General features: G+C 45.5%; 3 protein-coding genes across 8 annotated transcripts in view; 1 reads left to right on the top strand and 2 right to left on the bottom strand.

Moving 5' to 3' along the window:
• The first annotated feature begins 902 nt into the window (after window positions 1–902).
• On the top strand, window positions 903–13483 carry LOC109646964 (transcription initiation factor TFIID subunit 4-like). 2 transcript variants are annotated; one of them, XM_069528400.1, is made up of 15 exons: window positions 903–2193; window positions 2583–2749; window positions 4262–4345; window positions 5136–5318; window positions 5398–5520; window positions 5619–5708; window positions 6100–6291; window positions 8559–8634; window positions 8722–8827; window positions 9023–9192; window positions 9531–9661; window positions 9808–9933; window positions 10187–10243; window positions 10751–10873; window positions 11222–13483. In XM_069528400.1, the coding sequence occupies exons 1-15, from the start codon at window positions 1059–1061 to the stop codon at window positions 11381–11383; spliced, it is 2925 nt and encodes a 974-aa protein (XP_069384501.1). In that variant the 5' UTR covers window positions 903–1058; the 3' UTR covers window positions 11384–13483. The 2 variants fall into 2 exon arrangements, with proteins under 2 accessions (XP_069384501.1, XP_069384500.1); XM_069528399.1 differs by having other exon boundaries at window positions 953–2193; window positions 5139–5318.
• Window positions 13484–14241: 758 nt separating this feature from the next.
• Window positions 14242–20842, bottom strand: tph2 (tryptophan hydroxylase 2 (tryptophan 5-monooxygenase)). Of its 3 annotated transcripts, none has more exons than XM_069528406.1 (11): window positions 20578–20842; window positions 20236–20367; window positions 19724–19904; window positions 18936–19054; window positions 18513–18580; window positions 17990–18186; window positions 17671–17806; window positions 17443–17569; window positions 16883–16978; window positions 16331–16464; window positions 14242–14719 (listed from the first exon to the last, which is right to left on the bottom strand). In XM_069528406.1, exons 1-11 carry the CDS (start codon window positions 20725–20727, stop codon window positions 14545–14547), a joined length of 1515 nt encoding a protein of 504 aa, XP_069384507.1. In that variant the 5' UTR covers window positions 20728–20842; the 3' UTR covers window positions 14242–14544. The 3 variants fall into 3 exon arrangements, with proteins under 3 accessions (XP_069384507.1, XP_069384508.1, XP_069384509.1); XM_069528407.1 differs by having other exon boundaries at window positions 18936–19036; XM_069528408.1 differs by lacking the exon at window positions 16331–16464 and having other exon boundaries at window positions 14557–14719.
• A 2395-nt stretch (window positions 20843–23237) lies between these two features.
• The window catches only part of tbc1d15 (TBC1 domain family, member 15), a 10923-nt gene continuing 10788 nt past the window's right edge, over window positions 23238–23372 (bottom strand). For all 3 annotated transcript variants that reach the window (XM_069528401.1, XM_069528402.1, XM_069528403.1), the window contains one exon: window positions 23238–23372. This exon is cut by the window's right edge and continues 1146 nt beyond it. The gene's annotated coding sequence lies outside the window, so the exon portion shown is untranslated.

The raw sequence follows: 23372 nt of genomic DNA, 5'->3' as shown, positions 1-23372 counted from the left end.
GGTTTTACCAGTCTGTGGTGGTCCCTGTGTTGTACGATGGTGGTGGACGGTGCCTGAGAAGAGGATGTAAGGCACTATCAAAGCCATCACAGACGACCCCTCTGTGCTGAACTGAGGAGCTCAAGAGCTCGTTCACACTCAAAACACTGGAGCGGCTCCTGGGGGCCAGTGGACTGTCAAACATCCAACAGAGACATCGTGTACATTCTCTGTTACAGTTACACCACCTGTAGCCTTAGCTTCATATTGCACCGCTTTGTAGATACGACTTCTATTCTTGTTGTTATTTCTTACAACACTTTCCGCTTGTGCCACTGTCAATTGTGAAATTCCAGAGAATCAATAAAGGTTTATCTTATTATGTCTGTGTGTCTGTCTGTCTGTGTGTGTGTGTGTGTCTCTCTGTGTGTGTGTGTGTCTCTCTGTGTGTGTGTGTGTGTCTCTCTGTGTGTGTGTCTGTGTGCGTCTGTCTGTGTGTGTGTGTGTGTCTCTGTGTGTGTGTGTGTGTGTCTCTGTGTGTGTGTGTGTGTATGTCTCTGTGTGTGTGTGTGTCTCTCTCTGTGTGTGTGTCTGTGTGCGTCTGTCTGCGTGTGTGAGTGTGTGTCTCTGTGTGTGTGTGTGTGTGTGTCTCTGTGTGTGCGTGTGTGTGTGTGTGTCTCTGTGTGTGTGTCTCTCTGTGTGTGTGTGTGTGTGTGTGTGTGTGTCTCTCTGTGTGTGCGTGTGTGTCTCTGTGTGTGTGTGTGTGTGTCTCTCTGTGTGTGTGTCTCTGTGTGTGTGTGTGTGTGTGTGTGTCTCTGTGTGTGCGTGTGTGTCTCTGTGTGTGTGTGTGTGTGTCTCTGTGTGTGTGTGTGTGTGTGTGTCTCTGTGTGTGTGTGTGTGTGTGTGTGTGTGTGTGTGTGTGTCTCTGTGTGTGTGTCTCTCTGTGTGTGCGTGTGTGTGTGTGTGTGTGTGTGTGTGTGTGTCTCTGTGTGATCTGGTTCTATGTTAGAAAAGCAGCCAGATCCTCCGCGCATGCGCACCTTCTAAGATACGATTTGCACAACGGAGCGACATCAAAGATGGCGGGAGCCTCCGACCCACTGGAGGACATGCTCTTCACGGAGGTGGATGAAAAAGCCGTCAGCGACCTGGTCGGTTCGCTCGAGTCTCAGCTGGGCGACAGAAAGACTCCCGCCGCTTCGCTTTCCGATGGGAACCGGGAGGCAGCTCCGGCGGCCGCGGCTCAGTTCTCAGGGAAAGTGCGCGATCAAGTGGGGTCTGCTGAGCCGCAACAAGGGCATCCGAAAGCAGGGTTAACCCAGGAACCCGGCGCCAACGAGCCGCTCTCCGGTCCGAGCCTCTCCTCCTCTACCTCCTCCGTCGCTGCCGGAGCCGTGATCACCACCGGAGCCGGGATGCAAACTGTTGGAGCTGCTCCCCAGACTGCTTCCCCCGGACCGGGACCCGTAACTTTGCCCACTCCGCCCGCCGCCGCTGCTAGCTTCCACCGGGCGGCTGTCCTGGCTCCGAGCGCGGCTCCCAGCTCCTCCACCGTCCCACTGGCGGACGGTTCCCGGAGCGGATCTCCCGCTCTGCTCAGTTTAAACGGAAACGGCGGAGCTGCAAAGTTGGTGAACTCGCCCGCGATCCCGCCACCGGCCGGAGGCAGCACCGTGATCAGTGCTGTCAGTGCCGGGGGGTCCGCGGTCATCGCCCCCATGACTTCTCAGCCCAGTTTCCCGGGACCGGCTCCCACCGTGGTCCTGCAGAGACACCCCGGCCCCGTGGCCAGCGTCACCCAGAACGGGATGGACCCTAAGGTGGTGACCCAGGGTACCCCCCCAGCCTCCAGCTCTCAGGTGATGAACCACAGCACCCCCCTGATGCACACCAAGATGCTGGTGCCCAGTCAGCCAGTGTCCGGAAACACCGTCATCCTGACCAGCACCGCCTCTGCAGTCCAGTCCCCCATCACCCAGACCGGGTCCAGTCCAGCTGCCATCACCCTGACAGGGGTCAAACCTGCCATGAACGGGCTGGCTCAGCCTGCGGTGGCTGTGGTGAGGCCTCCGGGCGGCCCGGTGGTGGCCACCTCCCTCCAGCAGCAGAGACCCGCTATGGTGGCGAGCTCGACCCGGGCAGCTGCCCCTCTGGCTGTCCGGCCCCAGCAGCAGACCACCATCCAGCTCCCCCCCGGCTTCAGCATGCCTGCTGGTGAGAGTGCTGCACCTTCACCTGAGGGTCACATGCTGGTGTCACAGCACATTCAGGTCCCTGTGGAGACAGAAGCTTGTGGTCACTTCCTGTCGAACCTGAAGTCCTCAGTCCTCAAAGGAGGGAAACCAATAAATCAGTCAATCGATAGAGATTTGATGAGAAACTATGATGAGAGAACGTTACAGTGAGAATCCAAACATTGGACATTTTATACACAAATCAATTGATCAGTGAATCAGAATCAATGACTCAGCTGATAGTTTGTTTCACTCAGAGCTTCAGTTCTTATCCAGTGTGACAGGAAGTACATTTCCACCATCACTGACGACGGGGTGGTGATGACAAAGAGCAGCAGCTGGGTTTCTGACCCGTGTCTCCTCTCTCAGGTATGGTTCTGGTGCGGACGGAGACGGGTCAGCTGGTCATGGTCCCTCAGCAGGTCCTGGCTCAAGCTCAGGCCAAGACGCAACAGGCCCAGACGGTGGCCAACATGACCCAGAGACCTGCCCCAACCACGGCTGGGGCCGCCATCAGGGTCAGCACCACCACCACGGTACGTCTGGTACTAACCATAAACCGAATCTTAGGGCAGCACAGGTACTGAGTTCAGTGGCTGCAGGTCTGATAAGTTCTTTATTATAATTCTTATTAAATAACACTGAAGTTCAGACGAGTTCTGTCCTGATGATGCTGAAGAGTTTCACATGTGAAGAAGCAGCAGGAGATTGAGGGTCAGTGTGAAGGTCCACATGTGAAGTTACATATCACAACAACTGAACCCTGCACGTGGGGACATTCAGGCGAGGGGCGGAGCCTGTAGAGCAGCAGGAGGCGGGACATGACCTCTAAACTCTGCTGTGTAAAGATCAGTGTTGTTGTCTACAGCTCGTCCACACGGCGTCGGCCCTCATCACCAAAACATCTGGAACCTCCTCGTCTTTACGTGTACGGCTCCTCTTCTTCATCCTGAGACATTTGTGTTCTTCAGTTTCACGTCCGTTAGTGTTAGAAACCTCAGAGACACGCCCACTCGCTCACTGAGAAGGTTCCGGATGTTCTCCTGCTGTTTTCTCACATGGACTCACTTTGTGTTCTCACATACAGGAACATGTGGACTTCAGTGCAGGTCTGACAGCAGCTTCTGATTGGTCTCCACTGTAAAGTGTTGTTAGATCAGTGGTCGACAAACCGTCGATCTCGATCGACTGGTCGATCTCGATCGACAGTCTTCACCATCGATCTCTGTAACTCTCTGGACTCACAGTCTGTGGTCGCGTAGCAGATCAGCTGTGGGTCGGTTGTCTGTTGTTCACACCCGCTGTGTGTCCGCTACTGGCCTCGGAGCAGCAGGTTTATCTCCTGCATTTCCTTCAATACAAGTTGGATTATGCACTGAACTAAATGTCAGGACTCTACGGTCTGAAGTCCTGCATCTTCTGGTCTGTCGACAACAATCAAAGCCCTGTTAGCACAAACGAATGGACTCAGAAGTGAAACGCTGGAGTGCTTTTACTTGTGTTGTAAATATGTTTGTGACATAGACAGATCAACTTTGTGTTTCACTGCAGAGTTTGAATGTTTATCTGTTGAATTTATGTCACAAACACAAAAGAAAAGCACTCCAGCGTTTCTGTTGACCAAATCCATTCTTTTGTTTAAAAAGTTTTTTATTGTGAAATATTTGCAGGAGCTGAAGATGCATGAATTCATACTGAAATAATAAATATGAGCCTCCTAAGTGGGTTTTTTGCAAGACATCGGGGTGGTAGATCTCGGCTCACGTTTTGAATTAAAAAGTGATCTTGTGCTTTATAAGGTTGGCGACCACTGTGTTAGATGATGTTGTGATTTATTAATTCAAATTGAATTGATTTTTCTGTCACATTTTGTTAATTGAACAAAGCGTTGGTCGTCACTCTGGATTTCTTTATAAAAATATAAACCAAACAATGAAACAGTTGAAGAAAATCAGCTGCAGGTAACTCGATAGTTAAAGTGTGAAACAGCTCAACTACAATGACCTGGTCTGTGACGTGGTCTGTTTTTCCCTCCGTGTCGTCTGCAGGCTCCTGTCACAACTCAGACCGTCCGCCTGGCGTCACCCGCTCCAACCAGGATGGTTCAGTCTCCCTCCACCACCACTGTACAGGTGAGTTTCTGTCCAATCAGGCTCCTCTGTTTCGTTAACAACCAACTCCAGCACTCATCAGAAGTAATTAGGACAAGTACAGAACTTGAAGTTTACTTTGTGTTTGTTTGATTCGCTGTAGAGTTTATGACTGGGTCAGATCACAATGGGGGGTGCAAAAGCTAAACTTTCATTAATTGTACTTGAAGTAAACGTTAATAATAATCACAATATTGATTTGAAGTCATATTTGTCAAATATGATGTAATGACACCGAACGCACCACACATTTTCAGATCCAAAACAGTTGAAGTCGATGGTGACCGATTCAGACAGAAAAAACACAGCACGCCTCCATCCTGCTCCTGTGATGTCATCAAATGTCCACAAGCCCCGACATTTATATTCGACTTGAAATGACGTCATTTACTCCAAGTTTTAAGCCTATAAGTGTCTAAGCTACACAACGGTGTGTCCAGCGGTCCCTTAATGCACCTCGTAGGAAGATATCAGACAATGAGGGTTAAAACTAAGTGACGTCATTTCAAGTCGAATTTGAATGTCGGGGTTTGTGGACATTTGATGACATCACAGGAGCAGGATGGAGGCGTGTTGTGTTTTTTCTGTTGCTCTATCATTTAGCTGTTACAAAGTTTATTTCTGAGACTCCATCAAAGTGGTGCCTAGATAATGAGTGCATTTTCATTTTTCAGTGAACTATCCCTTTAAAATGACTCTACCTATAGCCTTTACATCTGAGTGTGTAAATGTCATTTTTCTGGGCCCTGTCCTTCGTGCTGTTGTTTCCCAGAAGGCCATCACCGTGGCCCCTGGCGGTGCAGCGGTGTCTGTGAAAATGGCGACACCACAGAAGGCTCCAACGGTGATAACAGCCGGGGGGGCGCCTGCAGCCAAACCTGCTGGTGTCCAGTCCACCACCATGACCCCCGCTGCCACAGCCACGCCCCCCAGCAGAGTCACCGTGGTGTCGCAGGTCAGGTGGAGTTCATTCAGTCCGTTTCTTGCTCCATGAGTCGTGTTTTAACTTGTCGTCACCGTGTTCGTCCCGACAGGAGATGCAGGAGAATGTGAAGAAATGCAAGAACTTCCTGGCCACACTCATCAAGCTGGCGTCCCACAATTCTCCCTCCCCAGATACCTCCAAGAATGTGAAGGCCCTGGTGCAGGACCTGCTCGTAAGACGCTCACCGCACCATGCCTCATTTTCATTGGCTGAAATTTCTGGTCTGGTTTCAGTCAAACTTGACCTCTCTCTCTCTCTCTCTCTCTCTAGGATGCTAAGATCGAGCCAGAGGAGTTCACCACTCGGCTGCAGGCTGAGCTGAAGTCCTCCCCTCAGCCCTACCTCATTCCTTTCCTCAAGGTACCAGCACATCATCACAGCATCATCACAGCATCATCATGGCATCATCAATATATCATGACATCATCACAACATGACCACATCCTCATCATGTCATGACATCGCAATATAGAAACCGTCACATTACTCATCAAATTAACTTTGTAATGACAACTGTTCATTCTCCGGTATGTATGATGTCACGGTGATGTCACGTGTTGTTACAGTGATGTCACAGTGTTGTCACGGTGTTGTTACGGTGATGTCATAGTGTTGTCACGTGTTGTCACAGTGATGTCACTGTGATGTCACTGTGATATAATTTGTTGTCACAGTGTTGTCACAGTGTTGTCATGGTGATGTCACAGTGATGTCACAATCTGTTTGACCCCAAGGCGTTGTGTCTCCACAGAAAAGTCTCCCTGCCCTGCGTCAGTCTCTGCTCAGCAGCCAGCAGTCTCTGATGACAGCCCCCAGCACCTCCACACCACCCTTGGCCGCCCCCGGCTCCATCACCACCACGGCCATCAGACCCCGGCTGCCCGTCAGTCCGGCGAGCAGCACCATCAAACTGAACCCGCCACTCACTAACACAACAGCTCTGGTACGATGAGGCGTTCAGGTGTTCAGTGGCGGGTTCTGATTCGTTTAAAACACAGAACTAACCTGAGAGACACAGAAATGCTTTGTTCTGCTTCTCTGCATATTCCGATAATTAATGATAATATAATCATCTATAAATATCTAGTTTTAGTTTGATGTTAGAGAACAGGTGGAACATTAAGAAAGACGTTAGAGAACAGGTGGAACATTAAGAAAGACATTAGAAAACAGGTGGAACATTAAGAACAGGTGGAACATTAAGAAAGACGTTAGAGAACAGGTGGAACATTAAGAACAGGTGGAACATTAAGAAAGACGTTAGAGAACAGGTGGAACATTAAGAAAGACGTTAAAGAACAGGTGGAACATTAAGAAAGATGTTAAAGAACAGGTGGAACATTAAGAGAGACATTAGAGAACAGGTGGAACATTAAGAGAGACATTAGAGAACAGGTGGAACATTAAGAAAGACGTTAGAGAACAGGTGGAACATTAAGAGAGACATTAGAGAACAGGTGGAACATTAAGAAAGACGTTAGAGAACAGGTGGAACATTAAGAGAGACATTAGAGAACAGGTGGAACATTAAGAGAGACATTAGAGAACAGGTGGAACATTAAGAAAGATGTTAAAGAACAGGTGGAACATTAAGAAAGATGTTAGAGAACAGGTGGAACATTAAGAGAGACATTAGAGAACAGGTGGAACATTAAGAAAGACGTTAGAGAACAGGTGGAACATTAAGAAAGATGTTAAAGAACAGGTGGAACATTAAGAAAGATGTTAAAGAACAGGTTGAACATTAAGAAAGACATTAGAGAACAGGTGGAACATTAAGAAAGATGTTAAAGAACAGGTGGAACATTAAGAAAAACGTTAAAGAACAGGTGGAACATTAAGAGAGACGTTAAAGAACAGGTGGAACATTAAGAGAGACGTTAGAGAACAGGTGGAACATTAAGAAAGATGTTAAAGAACAGGTGGAACATTAAGAAAGACGTTAGAGAACAGGTGAAACATTAAGAAAGACGTTAAAGAACAGGTGGAACATTAAGAAAGATGTTAAAGAACAGGTGGAACATTAAGAAAGACGTTAAAGAACAGGTGGAACATTAAGAAAGATGTTAAAGAACAGGTGGAACATTAAGAAAGACGTTAGAGAACAGGTGGAACATTAAGAAAGACGTTAAAGAACAGGTGGAACATTAAGAGAGACATTAGAGAACAGGTGGAACATTAAGAAAGACGTTAGAGAACAGGTGGAACATTAAGAAAGATGTTAAAGAACAGGTGGAACATTAAGAAAAACGTTAAAGAACAGGTGGAACATTAAGAGAGACGTTAAAGAACAGGTGGAACATTAAGAGAGACGTTAGAGAACAGGTTGAACATTAAGAAAGACGTTAGAGAACAGGTGGAACATTAAGAAAGATGTTAAAGAACAGGTGGAACATTAAGAAAGACGTTAAAGAACAGGTGGAACATTAAGAAAGATGTTAAAGAACAGGTGGAACATTAAGAGAGACATTAGAGAACAGGTGGAACATTAAGAAAGACGTTAAAGAACAGGTGGAACATTAAGAAAGATGTTAAAGAACAGGTGGAACATTAAGAAAGACGTTAAAGAACAGGTGGAACATTAAGAAAGACGTTAAAGAACAGGTGGAACATTAAGAGAGACATTAGAGAACAGGTGGAACATTAAGAAAGACGTTAGAGAACAGGTGGAACATTAAGAAAGATGTTAAAGAACAGGTGGAACATTAAGAAAGACGTTAGAGAACAGGTGGAACATTAAGAAAGATGTTAAAGAACAGGTGGAACATTAAGAAAGACGTTAGAGAACAGGTGGAACATTAAGAAAGACGTTAAAGAACAGGTGGAACATTAAGAAAGACGTTAGAGAACAGGTGGAACATTAAGAAAGATGTTAAAGAACAGGTGGAACATTAAGAAAGACGTTAAAGAACAGGTGGAACATTAAGAAAGACGTTAGAGAACAGGTGGAACATTAAGAAAGATGTTAAAGAACAGGTGGAACATTAAGAAAGACGTTAGAGAACAGGTGGAACATTAAGAAAGACGTTAAAGAACAGGTGGAACATTAAGAAAGACGTTAGAGAACAGGTGGAACATTAAGAAAGATGTTAAAGAACAGGTGGAACATTAAGAAAGACGTTAGAGAACAGGTGGTGACAGGGACAAGTGTTTTTCAACCTATACAAAAGTTTCTGTGACGTTGGTTCTGATGTTCTCGCTGTTCTCCAGGCTGTGGGCAGAGCCGGAGTTCAGACTGTCCAGACTCGTTCACCTGTCGTCATCAGTCAGACTCTCAGAACTCAAGGTGAGTCCAGCTGCACCTGCACCACTAGGTGGCAGCGATGATCTGACTTCACTGTAACAGCTGATGATGACGTCTTGTTTCCTTCAGCGACGCTCGTCAGAGGTTCTCCGACCATCGTCGGCAAGAGTCTGGCTAACCTGGCAGCTCAAGCCAATCAGAAGAAACTAAGCGACCCAGGGGGCGGGACCTTCAGGTGACCTGTGACCTGTCTGAAGAATGTGTTGTAATCACTTTATTGGTCAGAGATCAATAAATGATCGAAGCATTAACCAGAACAACCGTCCTCTGAACTCTCATGAACTATTATATTATTCTGATGTTTATTCAGAATCATATTTTATTTTTCATTCTAATTTAAATTGAACATGACGTGAACGTCTGTCCTCAGAGATGACGATGACATCAATGATGTGGCGTCCATGGCTGGCGTGAACCTTAACGAGGAAAATGCCCGTATCTTGGCAACCAGCTCGGAGCTGGTGGGCACAAAGATCCGCTCGTGTAAAGACGAATCCTTCCTGCCCACTGGTCTGCTGCACCGACGCATTCTGGACACAGGTACTGTCACAGGAAACTAATGCGACCACGACGAGTCAGCTAAAAGTACACATTCTTTACTCCAGTACAAGTACAGTAAAAATCAAATACAAAAACAAATTAGTCCAGGATGAAGACTTCATTTAAAAAAGTCTTTGTTGCTTAGTTGTCGTCACCATCAGTATTGTGTGATTCTTCACTTTCCTCCATGTTGTTTCTCCTCGTCACAGACATTTTTACATTGTGTTACATCTGTTGTGTGTTGGCTCCATGATGCAAAGTAAAACAAACTAGAATGACAGTAAGAAGCCTGTTTTGAAAATGTAAGGAGAAGAATGAGTTGAATTTCTCATCTTCAGCAAAGAAGCTGGGTGTGAGCGAGGTGCCGCTGGAGGTGGTGAACTTCATTTCTCACGCCACACAGTCCAGACTGCGCTCGCTGCTGGAGAAGGTGTCGGCCGTCGCTCAGCATCGTACAGACGGAGGAAAGGTACAAGCACAGACACGCACACAGGAAGTCAGAGACACGTGTGTGTGTGTGTGTGTGTGTGTGTGTGTGTGTGTGTGAGATAACAGAATGTCCAGTTTGATATGAGTCAGTTAATCTCGGGTGACATCATGCTCGTCCTCCGTCAGGATGAAGATCATCATGAACAGTCGTCAGACGTTCGCTCGCAGCTTCGCTTCTTCGAGCAGTTGGAGCGAATGGAGAAACAGAGGAAAGACGAGCAGGAGAGAGAGATGCTGCTGAAGGCTGCAAAGGTGCACACACACACGTTTCACGATGTTTGTTGTGTGTTTAAACTGAATATTGAATCTTTTTCTATTTCCTGCTGCAATCAAACATTATTATAAGATTCCCTGGTTGTTTAAAGTGAAAATGATAAATACTATATCTCCAGGATGTTGAAGTGAAATGTTTGAAATGATGAATAGTATCAAACCTTATCTTTTAGTTTTCAGCACAAAGGTCAAAGGTCACCAGATCAACTGACGTTTTGTGTTCAATTTCCAGAGTCGTGCGAGACAAGAGGATCCTGAACAGGCTCGTCTGAAGCAGAAGGCCAAAGAGGTACGTTCTGTCCTTCATGGTTCTGTGGTGATCAAGGTCCATTTACATCACATGACCTTCAGCTGATCCAGTTGTCATGGAAATGTAGAAAATAGTAGTTGGGGGCGCTGCGCCGATCCGAGGCCTGATCCAGACGGTCGAGTCAGTGTCAACACCTCGATGACACCCTGAGGCCTTAAGAGGTCAGGGGTCATTACCCATAAATATTTCAGTTGAGGGCAGGAGAGGATGTGGTCCAGACTGGTCTAAGGAGGTCACGCAGGGCATTATGGGTAGACGGTTTGTGGTCTTAGGAAGCTGCAGCTCTGAGTTTAGATGAGAGGTTGAACGGCTGCAAATGGTGTCGTGTTTCAGAGGTCAAAGGTTAACCTGGGGGGGGGGGCTGAGGACGTTCTTCAAGTTTAAATCCCCCCAACCACCAGGGGCAGCACTGAGTCTGACTCTGGTGTTTAATTTGATGTTTTCTCTGTGAATTTCTATGAACATTAAAATTCGCCTCCTCTACAGATGCAGCAGCAGGAGTTAGCTCAGATGCGACAACGAGACGCCAACCTCACGGCCCTCGCCGCCATCGGACCACGCAAGAAACGCAAGCTGGACTCGCCAGGAGGAGCGTCAGCGGGCACAGAGGTAAGATGTCAGGATGGATCAGACACAGTTCATAATAATGATTACAATGAATCTGCATTTATTCATGTTAATGACTCAGCATTTTACAACCTGGGTCACTCAGTCGAGCTGATCTGAGGAACCACTGACCACCTGGTTAGTGGACAACCCTCTGCTCCGCCCACAGTCTGTTAACATTTAGAACAGGAAGCAGGAAGTGAGATATGTGTCAGTCTGAGAGTATGTGAATGGTCATGTTGTTACTGTAGGCGGAGTCTCAGTCATCAGGTGACTTGTTGCTGAGTGTTTATTGGCTGCATCTGGTCTCTGGAGGTCGACCTTCTCTAACGCTCCCGTCTCTCCTCTCAGGTGGCCTCAGGCTCGGGTGTCGGCTCCTCTGCGGCCGCCTCCTCCCGCCAGCAGCTCCGTCAGCGAATCACGCGAGTTAACCTCAGGGACTTCATTTTTTGTCTAGAGCAGGACCGCAGCACGGCTCGCTCGCTGATGCTCTACAAGGCGCTGCTGAAATGACTCAACAACGGATCACAGACTGATAACACGTCAGCTCCTCACGGTGTCCTTGCGTCCTCTGAGGTGTTTCTCTCTCATCTTTCGGCGCTGCAGTACATCTGTACCCTACTTCCTGGTCATGTCTCTTTTTTAATGGCAGGTGTTAGTTTCACATTTCAGTTCTGTGTTGGTTCAATATTTCACCGAAGTAATGACCGCGTCAAACCAGAACATCTGAACTAATCCGCGTGCCTTCATTAAGTCCTATTAACTCCTGTTCTGAGGTCAGAGGATGCAGTGAATCGTCACCATGCCTCACTGTGTTTACGCCGCAGATCAACAAACGGAGGCTGACGACGGTTTTAACGGATGTGACCTGAACACAGCAGCTGAATGGAATGCTGCAGCTCGATCGATCGATATGTGAAACATCAGAAATGTCTGGTATCAAACTGAAAACATGAATGAATGAAGAGGTGCAGCTCTGATTGGATGAGGCCTCGCAGACTCTGTCAGGACGACTTGTTATTGGTCAACGCTGAATATGCAGAGGTCAAAGTTTGCAAGGACGAACCTGACGTGATCAGTTCTGGTGTGATCAGGTCTTTAGACCAATTTTTTTAAACTTTTTTTATTCCTCGTCTCCACATCTTCTTCCTGCTCCCTACATTACCCACAGTGCACCTGGTCTGTTAGTGGCAGCTGACGCATCCTGGGGGGGGGGGGTCTCAGATGGTTCTTCCCTCTGATTGGTACAAACTGGTTCAGTGAACGCAGCCTCTTCACACCTGGAAACACAGAGGAGGAAAACACCTGGAGCTGAACATGTGACTAGGTCCCGATGTGATGTCACAGTGATGTCATAATTCCATCACTTAACACATGGACCAACGTTTCAGATCCTCTGTGGTCATTCTGAACGCCGCGCTGCTTGATCATTTTGTTTTTAACCTTTTCAGATGATGGTCGGTCACATGTTCACTGGTAAACTGGTGACGCGCCGTCGCACCAACAGTTGTTTTAATGTTTGTGTGGATACTCGACGTTAAAGGGACAGTTCAACATTATTTTGTCTTCACATCTCTGCAGAACAAATGTTTCTTAAACTGTTTCCTGTCTCCAGTCTTTATGCTAAGCTAAGCTTGCTGTCTCTTGTCACAGTTAGCTTGCTGTTTGCTCACAGTTCCATACTGTGCTAAGATAAGCTAGCTGTTTACTTTTGTTTCCAGACTTAATCCTAAACTAGCTAGCTGTCTCTTGTCTTTATGTTAGCTAGCTGTTTGCTCACAGTTCGACACTGTGCTAAGATAAGCTAGCTGTTTACTCTTGTTTCCAGACTTAATGATAAGCTAGCTATTTCCTCCCCGAGCTTCATGTTAGGACATGAACGTGAACATGTCTTGAAGAAACAGGAAGTTGACGTAAATGTTGAACTGTTCGTTTAAGTCGATTGATTGACAGTGTTGGTCACAGGAAGTGTGTTCTTGTCCGAACAGGAAACAGACTCAGGCTGCGTTCAGGAAGATGAAGAGCAACAGACTTCACTTCCAACGTTCTTCCTCCTCCTCTTCCTCACGTGTGATACATTTTTTTATCTCATCTCTGTTTTAACCACGTGGTGACATGGTTCATCAGTGTAACCATAGAAACAGACCCACAGTTCAGTGAGGCGTTGAATGAATCATGTGACATGTAGTGAACCAATCAGAGCTCCAGGTGGTGTGTTGATAAGTCTCCATCTGACGTCAGCGTGGACACAATGTGACGTTCAAACGACGTGGACACTCGGCAGGAACGCGACACGTCAACCCCGAACTGTTGATGAATTTGTAGCTGACGATGCAGTTTGTTAATAAAGTTTTGAAGGGGGCGTGTCCATGGAAGGTTTTTAACGCTTTAAATGTCTTTTGGTTTCTTTGGTTTGTGTCGTGAATTGTTGAAACTGAAGCTGTGTGTTCTGTAAGTCACTGTCGTCACGGCAACACACTCCTGGAAGGAGAATTTTTGTGAGTATTTATATTTCCTACATTCTGTACTCGATCCTGACGCATTTCAGGAAATGCAATTTTACAGTCATTTGTACCTTTGCAAAAAAAATGAAATAAAGAAAATTAAGAGGAAGTTTGAGTCAATGTTTTTATCAAGAAAAAAAAAATTATAAAACGTATCAAATGACATCATCAGAGACTTAAAATATGTATTTATTTAATTACATGTGATAGCTGATCTGTGACATCATCACTAGCCTGCAAATGAAAACCAAGCTGAAGGTCTCGACTCAGCGTGACGTGCTGACGGCTGCAGAAGCAGGATTCAGGCAAGACGTTCGATCCGTGTCGGAGGGGCAGCTGACGGACGCCTTGATGCGGGAGCTCGTCTGAAACATGCTGCAGGACCTGTGACATCACAGTGACATCACAGTGACATCACAGCTAACATGTCAGTAAGACCTTCAGGTGAAAATGTTAACGTGTTTTTCTTTACGAGATGAGGTCACATGTTGCTCTCAATTGTAATTTAACACTCTGATGTGTTGTCACAGTTTAATTATAAATAATCTTCAGTCGATTTTAGGTTGTTCAGGAGGCCCTCTGCACTTTCTCTAGGAAGGGAAATGTATGTTTTGGACCTAAGGACATTTTTCTCACTACCTTAAATCTTAGTGTTTGCTCCCCCCCTCCAGAGAGAAACATTTGGCTCTTTGACAGGAAACAATAAAACATGTGGAAACATGTAAAAATACATATGAACATGTAGAAAGTTGTAGAAATCTGTATGAACTTGTATGAAGATGAACGATCACGTATGAACAGTTTGGACTTGGATGTTTTCAAGCAGGAAAAAGCTTCAGCAGAGAAGAAAAACACAGACAAGGAACATGCTTCACACAACATACATGTCGTCTTTAATGCATCATAGATTATACACACATGTAAACACACATGCTAGTGTTCCTACACTGTAACCAGAAAAACACAACAGAACAGTGAGTGTGTGTTTGTCACGTCAGCGTCATACGTGTTGTATGAATCGTGAGTCATGTTTGATCACAGGATTATGTACTGGATTATGTATGTATTCTGTAATACAGGTGAGTGTGTGAGTGTAGTGCACTGTGTACTCTGTACTACATGTGTGTACTGACAGAAGTATCTACATGAGTGCTGTGGACCAATCAGAGCTCAGATTCCCATGTACGTATTCATCTTGCCCAGAGCGTCACAGACGGTCGTGAGGTCGCTGCGTAAATCCTGCACCACGTTCTCGATACTGCGTGTGTCCTTCAGCAGGTCCATGCTCTGAGTGTACGGGTTGTAGTACACACAGAACGGCCTCTTGATCGTTTTAGCAAACTCCCTGAGACAAAGGTAGAAATATAAACAATCATCAAAGCAAAATCCTCAAAACATCAAAGCAAAATCATTACAACATCAAAATATCATTAGTGAGTCAGTAGACCTGTGTCAGTAGACTTGTGTCAGTAGACTTGTATCAGTAGACCTGTGTCAGTGGTGGTGTGTCAGTAGACTTGTGTCAGTAGACTTGTGTCAGTAGACCTGTGTCAGTGGTGGTGTGTCAGTAGACCTTTGTCAGTAGACCTTTGTCAGTGGAGCTGTGTCAGTAGACCTGTGTCAGTGGAGCTGTGTCAGTAGACCTGTGTCAGTAGACTTGTATCAGTGGTGGTGTGTCAGTAGACTTGTGTCAGTGGTGGTGTGTCAGTAGACTTATGTCAGTAGACTTGTGTCAGTAGACCTGTGTCAGTGGTGGTGTGTCAGTAGACTTGTGTCAGTAGACCTGTGTCAGAAGACATGTGTCAGTAGACATGTGTCAGTAGACTTGTGTCAGTAGACTTGTATCAGTAGACTTGTGTCAGTAGACCTTTTTCAGTAGACTTGTGTCAGTAGACCTTTTTCAGTAGACTTGTGTCAGTAGACCTGTGTCAGTGGTGGGGTGTCAGTAGACTTGTGTCAGTAGACCTGTGTCAGTGGTGGGGTGTCAGTAGACTTGTGTCAGCAGACTTGTGTCAGTGGTGGTGTGTCAATAGACTTGTGTCAGTAGACTTGTGTCAGTAGACCTGTGTCAGTAGACCTTTTTCAGTAGACTTGTGTCAGTGGTGGGGTGTCAGTAGACTTGTGTCAGTGGTGGTGTGTCAATAGACTTGTGTCAGTAGACCTTTTTCAGTAGACTTGTGTCAGTAGACCTGTGTCAGTAGACCTGTGTCAGTGGTGGGGTGTCAGTAGACTTGTGTCAGTGGTGGTGTGTCAGTAGACCTTTGTCAGTGGACCTGTGTCAGTAGACCTGTGTCAGTAGACCTGTGTCAGTGGTGGTGTGTCAGTAGACTTGTGTCAGTAGACCTTTTTCAGTAGACTTGTGTCAGTAGACCTGTGTCAGTGGTGGTGTGTCAGTAGACTTGTGTCAGTGGTGGTGTGTCAGTAGACCTGTGTCAGTAGACTTGTATCAGTAGACCTGTGTCAGTAGACCTGTGTCAGTGGTGGTGTGTCAGTAGACTTGTGTCAGTAGACTTGTGTCAGTAGACTTGTGTCAGTGGACCTGTGTCAGTGGTGGTGTGTCAGTAGACCTGTGTCAGTAGACCTGTGTCAGTAGACTTGTGTCAGTAGACCTGTGTCAGTAGACTTGTGTCAGTGGACCTGTGTCAGTAGACTTGTATCAGTAGACCTGTGTCAGTAGACCTGTGTCAGTAGACTTGTATCAGTAGACCTGTGTCAGTGGACCTGTGTCAGTGGTGGTGTGTCAGTAGACCTGTGTCAGTAGACCTGTGTCAGTAGACTTGTGTCAGTAGACCTGTGTCAGTAGACCTGTGTCAGTAGACCTGTGTCAGTAGACTTGTATCAGTAGACCTGTGTCAGTAGACCTGTGTCAGTAGACCTGTGTCAGTAGACTTGTATCAGTAGACCTGTGTCAGTAGACCTGTGTCAGTAGTCCTGTGTCAGTAGTTGTGTGTTTCACCTCATCTTCTCCTTGGCCTCCTCGAAGCTCTCAGAGACAAAGTAAACGTCCTGGAATGTTGTGATGAGACATTCCTGGTGACACGTCGTCCTCGGGTCGAACGTCTTCACACACGCCTGATCAGACAGAGCATGCTGGGAAAAAACCGTTAGTGTGTGTCTCAGTGTGTCACAGTGTGTGTCTGTGTGTCGCAGTGTGTGTGTCTGTGTGTCACAGTGTGTGTCTGTGTGTCTCAGTGTGTGTGTGTGTGTCTGTGTGTCACAGTTTGTGTCTGTGTGTCTCAGTGTGTGTCTGTGTGTCACAGTGTGTGTGTGTGTGTGTCACAGTGTGTGTCTGTGTGTCACAGTGTGTGTCTGTGTGTCACAGTGTGTTACAGTGTGTGTCTGTGTGTCACAGTGTGTGTCTGTGTGTCACAGTGTGTGTCACAGTGTGTGTGTGTGTGTGTCTGTGTGTCACAGTGTGTGTCTGTGTGTCACAGTGTGTGTCTGTGTGTCACAGTTTGTGTCTGTGTGTCTCAGTGTGTGTCTCAGTGTGTGTCTGTGTGTGTGTTACCCTCAGCTCTCCTATAGACGACAGTAGCCCGGCTCCGTACGCTCTCAGCTCGTCGTCCTGTTTGCAGAGTCCAAACTCAATAGTGAAGAAATAACACTGTAAAAAATGCAGCAGTGTCGTCATGTTACTACAAACACAGACTCACAACTGACACAACAGAAAACAACAATGACACACAATGACACACAAATAAACACAGTTCATATGAAGTGTTTTGTTTTTGACAACAGATTGTAAAGATGTGAACATAAATATTTAGGTACAGTTAAATCTTGTGTTTTGTTATCTGCTCCTGTAAATAGTAAATATTTATATTTATCTTTCTTAGTCGTGATGAGTATACAGGTTCAGTAGAAGTACACATGTACAGTAGAAGTACACGTGTACAGTAGAAGTACACATGTACAGTAGAAGTACACGTGTACAGTAGAAGTATACAGGTTCAGTAGAAGTATATAGGTTCAGTAGGAGTACACTGTCCAGAGGAAGTACACGTACAGTTGAAGTACAGACGTGTCCAGTAAAAGTACATGTGCACGAGTACATGTAGTAGTACTCACTGTGGCCAGTTTCTGGACGTCCTGGTCGGACGCTCCCAGAGAGGCTAACCCGATCTCCTGAGAGAACTGAGCGAACTTGGGGTCGGCCAAAAGAGGAACGTGACCCAGCAGCTCATGACACGTGTCCCTGGAACCACAACATACATGTGTTACAGGTGTGTGTGTCTGTGTATGTACTCTGTGTGTGTACTCTGTGTGTGTACTCTGTGTGTCTGTGTGTGTTCTCACGGTTCAGGTGTGTACAGCGGGTCAGTACTGTGACGAACATACTGAGTACAGTTAAATACTCGGTATGCTAAAGCTGCCAGAAAATCTCTGGGAGACAAATAACCTGCGACAGGACGAACTGTGAATCCAGAACACTCTGCGCACACACACACACACACACACACAGATAGATAGATACACACACACACACACACACAGTTTGGTTACTTCAGTCAACTGAACGATATCTTCAGAAAGAAGAACTTGTTTAAATGCGAACATGATAAATGATAATGATAACAGTAGTAATAATAAAAATAATGATGATGAAGATAAGGACCTCTAAGGAAGACGGACACGTCCTCCAGCTGTGGGATGTTGTCCTCTCTGTATCCACAGTGTTTGATGAGCAGGGGCAGGTTCTCCAGATGTTCTCTGCAGGCGTGAGTCGGGTACAGTTTGCTCAGTTCTCTGAACACCACCCCCCATGTCTTGATCTCCTCAAGGGTGTACTCGATACGAGGGATGGGCTGTCCGCTGAGGGTGGAGACATACAATCTAACTAATATCTGATTTCTATGAATTGTTTTCATGGTCCATCATGTGACTGAAACATCTAACCATACATGTTAACTCCTTTAAATACTAACATGTTAAAATGTTTAAATCTTTATTTGTTCAAAAGCTGAAATTTTATTGTAAGTCGCTTTGGATAAAGCTTCAGCTAAATGTTAACAAGGAAAAAATGTGAACTCATCTCAAACATCAAGCCGTAAAGACATTAAAAACTTTAAAAGGTTCCAATGATGATAAAACATTTTGTACGAGGTTTTCATCAGAGATCAGGAAACGATAATACTTACAATCTGTAATTCATGGCCACTTCCACAAAGTATTTCCTCCGCAGGCGATAAACATTATCTTTAAAACCCTGAGAGAACACGAGAGGTCGGTTTCATATAGTTTCAATATATCAACAAAACTACATTTAATTTATATAGACTCCACTGAGTCTGGTTCTCGAGGTTTCTCTCTGTTAATGAGGGACTTTCTCCTCCACAGTCTCAAAGTGCTGCTCATTGTTCAACTGTTGGGTTTCTCTATATTTTGATTTTAAGGTCCTGACCTTCTATATAAAGAGCCTTGAGATAATGTACTGTATATTATGATTTGGCACTATACAAATAAAATTTAATTTAATTGAATTTACACTTTATGTGTGGACAATCTCGCTCTCTCTCATATACTCAACATGTCTCATGCTTTCTTCTTCTGTGGTAACTCACAGGATGGTCAGCGTCCAGCTCGGATCCGTACATCAACACTCTGTGACAACACTGATCCAGTTCTGAGATCTTCATCGGGAACCAGGGAACATCTTCTTCCTCTGAGCAGAGACAACTTCCTGTGAGAAACACCTTCCTGTTCACATCTCTCAACAACAACCATCTGATGAGCTTTCATTTATTTAGATTTATTTAGAACAGAAATTATAAAAAACCCATATATTCAAAAAGATTTACAAACCTTCATCTCCATAATTTATTCACTACTTATTATCTTCACCATATCTCTATAAATATATAGGTAACCTCTGCTCTATGTTATATATATATATACATATATATATCAATACATTTAATAATAAATACAAATACTATATATAATAAGCTATAATATAATAATAGCTTGCATTTATATAGCACATTTCAAGAGACCCAAGGACGCGTCACATGTGTCCGTGAGGACAGAACAGAGAAGTAAAGAAAAAGAAAAGTAATTCCAACCAAACAGGATAGAATGAGACATCAGGGTGGAGCAGTAACACAGTGGGTTAGTGAATGGGTGGAGCTGGAGGGTGGAGCTGGAGGGTGGAGCTGGAGGGTGGAGCTGGAGAGGAAACCTGAGTTGGAGGACCGCAGCCTTCTGAGCCGGTGGGGGGGATGAATGAATGAGAGTCGGTGATGAGCAGAAAAAAGAAGCTGAACCACGAGAACAACGTGCACACTGATCACACATGATCCCAACCTGTTTCAGCAGAGGGGGCTGATGGGAGATGTGCACATGGTCATACCTGCTTCAGTTGACCACACGTGTGCAGCCGTGTTGAAGGAGATGACGTTGACATGATCTTTGAGGAGATCCACAAGTTCGTTAAACTCTTTCTTACTGCAGCTGCAGTCAGCGAAGATCTCCACCTCGTTAGCTCGCTTAGACCTCCTCGACTCGATGTGATGCAAGTTCACTCGCTTCTCCTGCAGGGGAGAGGGGCAGGAGGAGGAGGAGAAGCAGTGGGAGGAGGAAGAAGAGGAGGAGGATGAGAAGCAGGAGAAGGAAGAAGAGGAGAAGCGGGAGGAAAAGCAGCAGGAGGAGGAGGAGGAAGAAGAGAAGGAGAAGCAGAGGAGGAGGAGTCTTGTGCGTCTCTGAAAACCCTGGTCCTCCTCAGAGACTCTAAGAACATGATGTCATAGTTCAAAGGAGGGATTGGTCAGTGGGCGGAGCATCTATACTGTTTGATCAGCTCAGCTCTTCAGCATGTTACCATGGTGATGTACCTGACAACAAGGACTGAACACTGGATCTCACCTGGAAGAGTCTCAGAGCTCTGACCAAACATCCGACCTCGTTCTTCAGGGAGAACACCACAGCGGTCTGCTCTGAGTCTCCGCCCTCTTTCTCTGGCTTCTCGTTGATTGGACAGAAAGACGGACGACGAGACTGGAACAAGGAGTCAAATGTTTTTATACAAACAAGGAACTGACGAAGATGAAGATGATGATTATGATGAAGATGAATATGATAAAGAAGAAGAAGATGATGATGATGATGATGTAGATTAAGTATTTGATGGTGATGAAGATGATTATGATAACGAAGAAGATGATGATGGTGATGAAGTTGATGAAGATCAGCAGTGCCTCCTCTCACCATCTGCCCCCCCGTGTGTCGGAGCTGCTGCTGGTCAAACATGGCCGAGTCCAGAGACATCCCCCTCCTGGTCCAGTACTTACTGGAGAACATCATCATGGCAGGTTGCATCTTGGGAACTGGCTCCTTCATCACATGGGACGAGGCCATGGGGAACCAGTGGGTGTAGGAGTACCAGGGCTCCAGACTGACGGCTGACTGCTGCCACGACAACCACGATAACCACCACGACAACCACCACACTGAGCCTGACACCAACACAGACCCCCTCTTATACTGACTGATGACTCCTCCCTCACAACTCTGACTTCACCCTCCTACTGCAGGGGGAGGAGGAAACAGGAGGAGGAATATGAAGGTTCAGGATATTTCTATATATAAAACTGAATTGAACAAACAGATTCTCTACATTAGAAGAAACAGTTTAACTTCATATTTAAAGTATTTGTACATGAGGACATGTCTGATAGAGATGAAGGAGCAGACACATGAACTGAGGAGTCACTGATGGTAGAAGATGAGGAGACATGTTGTGTATCAAGAAGCTGTGTCATAGAACCTGCTGCAGGCAGAGGGTAGTTACAGAAGAACCATAGGAGACATTAACATCTGGTTATGGACTGTTTACCTTTCCAACTGCCACCACCAGGATCCACAAACGATGAAGCAGCAGGACTCTGGTGAAGAAGTCACGTCAGTAACATGTGTTGATGAGACATTAATGTGATGAAGAGGAAAGAGAAGCTCCATGTGTCCTGTGTCCTCCACCCTCTAGACCTCCAGCAGCAGAACTAGAGCAGGTCTAAGACAAACCTGGACCAGCTCTAACTAAACCTTCATCATGGAGGAAGTTTGAATCTTAAACGTAGAGAGGGAGTCTGCCTCCAGAACTGAACCTGAGATGATTCCACAGAGAGGAGCTTGATGCTGAAAGCTCTGGCTCCTCCTCTACTTTTAGAGACTTGAGGGACAAGCAGGTGAGGAGAACTTTAAACTCTACGTAAGATACAATTGTGGTCAGCTGATCAAGAGTGATCAGAGAGAAGCTGTCTAAATAAATTAGAAGACTCTCAGCTGTTTCTGAGGTTGAGCGATTATGTGTTAGTGTCGACCGAGGGCAGGAGATTTTATTATTATTTTTATTAACAGTTAGAATTCTATCGTTGAAGAAGATCATAAAGACGTAGCTGTGTAGGGAAGGAGGAATACTGGGTTGGATGGAGCTGTGACTCCGTCAGCCTGGCAGATATTATGAGATATTATATAGATATTATGTATGTACCTATATGTACATATACTTCTCCATGGCATCATATTCGTGATGTCATCTTTGTGGCATCGTCTTCGGTTCCTCTGTTTGAGCAGGTGGAGCAGAGTGAATGACAATCAGGGCCCCGTCCTCACAAAGCCGCCTCCTCTTCAATAAACCCTGAGAGATGGTTGGATGATAAGTGGCGAGTGGCGGCGAGCTATCAGCCGTGTGCTGAGACAATTTCCTGCAGCACAGGAAATGAAAGAGCAGAGAGGCGGCAGCAGGAGCTGCAGCTGCTTTGTTGTGACTGATGCAGCTTTATGAGCAGATTTCAGGTGATACCTGCGTCCGTCTCAGGCGCCTTCAAAGAACACATCAGAGAAGCTGGGGTGGGGGTGGGGGGGGTGATGTGACATTTCAGGGAACGTGATGAACAGTCACTTCGGCTGCTGTGACATTTCTGAATCATAAATATGTTTCAGATGTTGGTGAAAGCTGATGACGCTACAACCACACAGGTCGTCTTTGGTGACCTTCATGTACGACCTGAACCTTCATTGTCATGGCAACAGACTGTTCCATCATCGGTCTGCTTACAAACATTTTGTTTAACAAACCATTAGTCTTGGTTTCTGTGTGTGTTTGTGCATAGGAAGGGAGAAACTGTGGTTGTCTCCCGTTGTTTCCTGTGGTTAATTCCTGTGTAAGTTTCCCGTTGTTGCTTCTTGTTGTTTCCTGTTTTTGTTTCCTGTGGTTGTTTGTTTCCTGTGGTTGTTTTCAGTGAATGTCTCCCGCTATGTCTTTGAATATTTCGTTGTCCTTTTGAAAACGAAGGAGGACACCACCTTTTAAACATCAAACATCTCTTTAACCCCGTTGGAAAATGTCCTGAGGTCGAGGACACGTGAAGAATCCATGCAGAAAAAAACGAAAATATTTTTTTAACCAACTTTATCTATATATGATCAGCGACACGTGGTGGGTGTGTTAAATATAAACGTGTGACCTCGACTGTTCAGCTGTTGATGATGTCATCAAGTGAATTGATTAAATCTAAACAGAATTGACTGATCACTATCGTTTCATGAAGTTTTAATCAGTTAAAGTGACAGTACTTACTTCTGAGGTTCCTCAGGGTTTCATTCTGGATCCTTTAATATTTTCAGCAACCAGCTGTCAACTATTCATGCTCACATCAGTCACATGATGCGTCATGTGATGAAGTTCTCTTATTTGTCTCAGTGTTTGGTCGTCAGCTGCTTTCTGAGTCTGATTAAGGCTTTTATTTTGAAAATACTGACCCAGACAGGAAATGAGCTGTAAAAATAAAGTGGTAACTTTAACTGATTCTCATACAATGATCCATTAATCACAGAAATGTATTGATCAGGTAAAGAAGTCTGATACCTGAAATTTTGAAATCATTTTATTGCTCAGATTTCGATCCATTACATGAAACTAGCTGAAATCACAAATTTAAACCTGAAAAACAAAGCAGAGCTCCGTCACGATCAAATCAAAGACTTATCAGTTTCACACTCTG

The sequence above is a fragment of the Paralichthys olivaceus genome, chromosome 7 (assembly GCF_024713975.1).
Source record: "Paralichthys olivaceus isolate ysfri-2021 chromosome 7, ASM2471397v2, whole genome shotgun sequence".
Lineage (NCBI taxonomy): Eukaryota > Metazoa > Chordata > Actinopteri > Pleuronectiformes > Paralichthyidae > Paralichthys > Paralichthys olivaceus.
The sequence above is the reverse complement of the archived record's forward strand: the minus strand, read 5'-3'. Positions and strand labels throughout refer to the sequence as shown.

What these genes read in the sequence shown, in the direction of transcription:
- LOC109646964 (XM_069528400.1), top strand. Translation starts at nt 1,059, where the DNA reads ATGGCGGGAGCCTCCGACCCACTGGAGGACATGCTCTTCACGGAGGTG. An exon ending in TCACTAACACAACAGCTCTG is followed by an intron (nt 6,292 to 8,558) that starts GTACGATGAGGC and finishes GCTGTTCTCCAG; the next exon opens with GCTGTGGGCAGAGCCGGAGT. An exon ending in CCGACGCATTCTGGACACAG is followed by an intron (nt 9,193 to 9,530) that starts GTACTGTCACAG and finishes TCTCATCTTCAG; the next exon opens with CAAAGAAGCTGGGTGTGAGC.
- tph2 (XM_069528406.1), bottom strand. Translation starts at nt 20,727, where the DNA reads ATGGCCTCGTCCCATGTGATGAAGGAGCCAGTTCCCAAGATGCAACCT. An exon ending in CCGCTGTACACACCTGAACC is followed by an intron (nt 17,570 to 17,670) that starts GTGAGAACACAC and finishes TTGTGGTTCCAG; the next exon opens with GGACACGTGTCATGAGCTGC. An exon ending in ACGTCCAGAAACTGGCCACA is followed by an intron (nt 16,979 to 17,442) that starts GTGAGTACTACT and finishes CATTTTTTACAG; the next exon opens with TGTTATTTCTTCACTATTGA.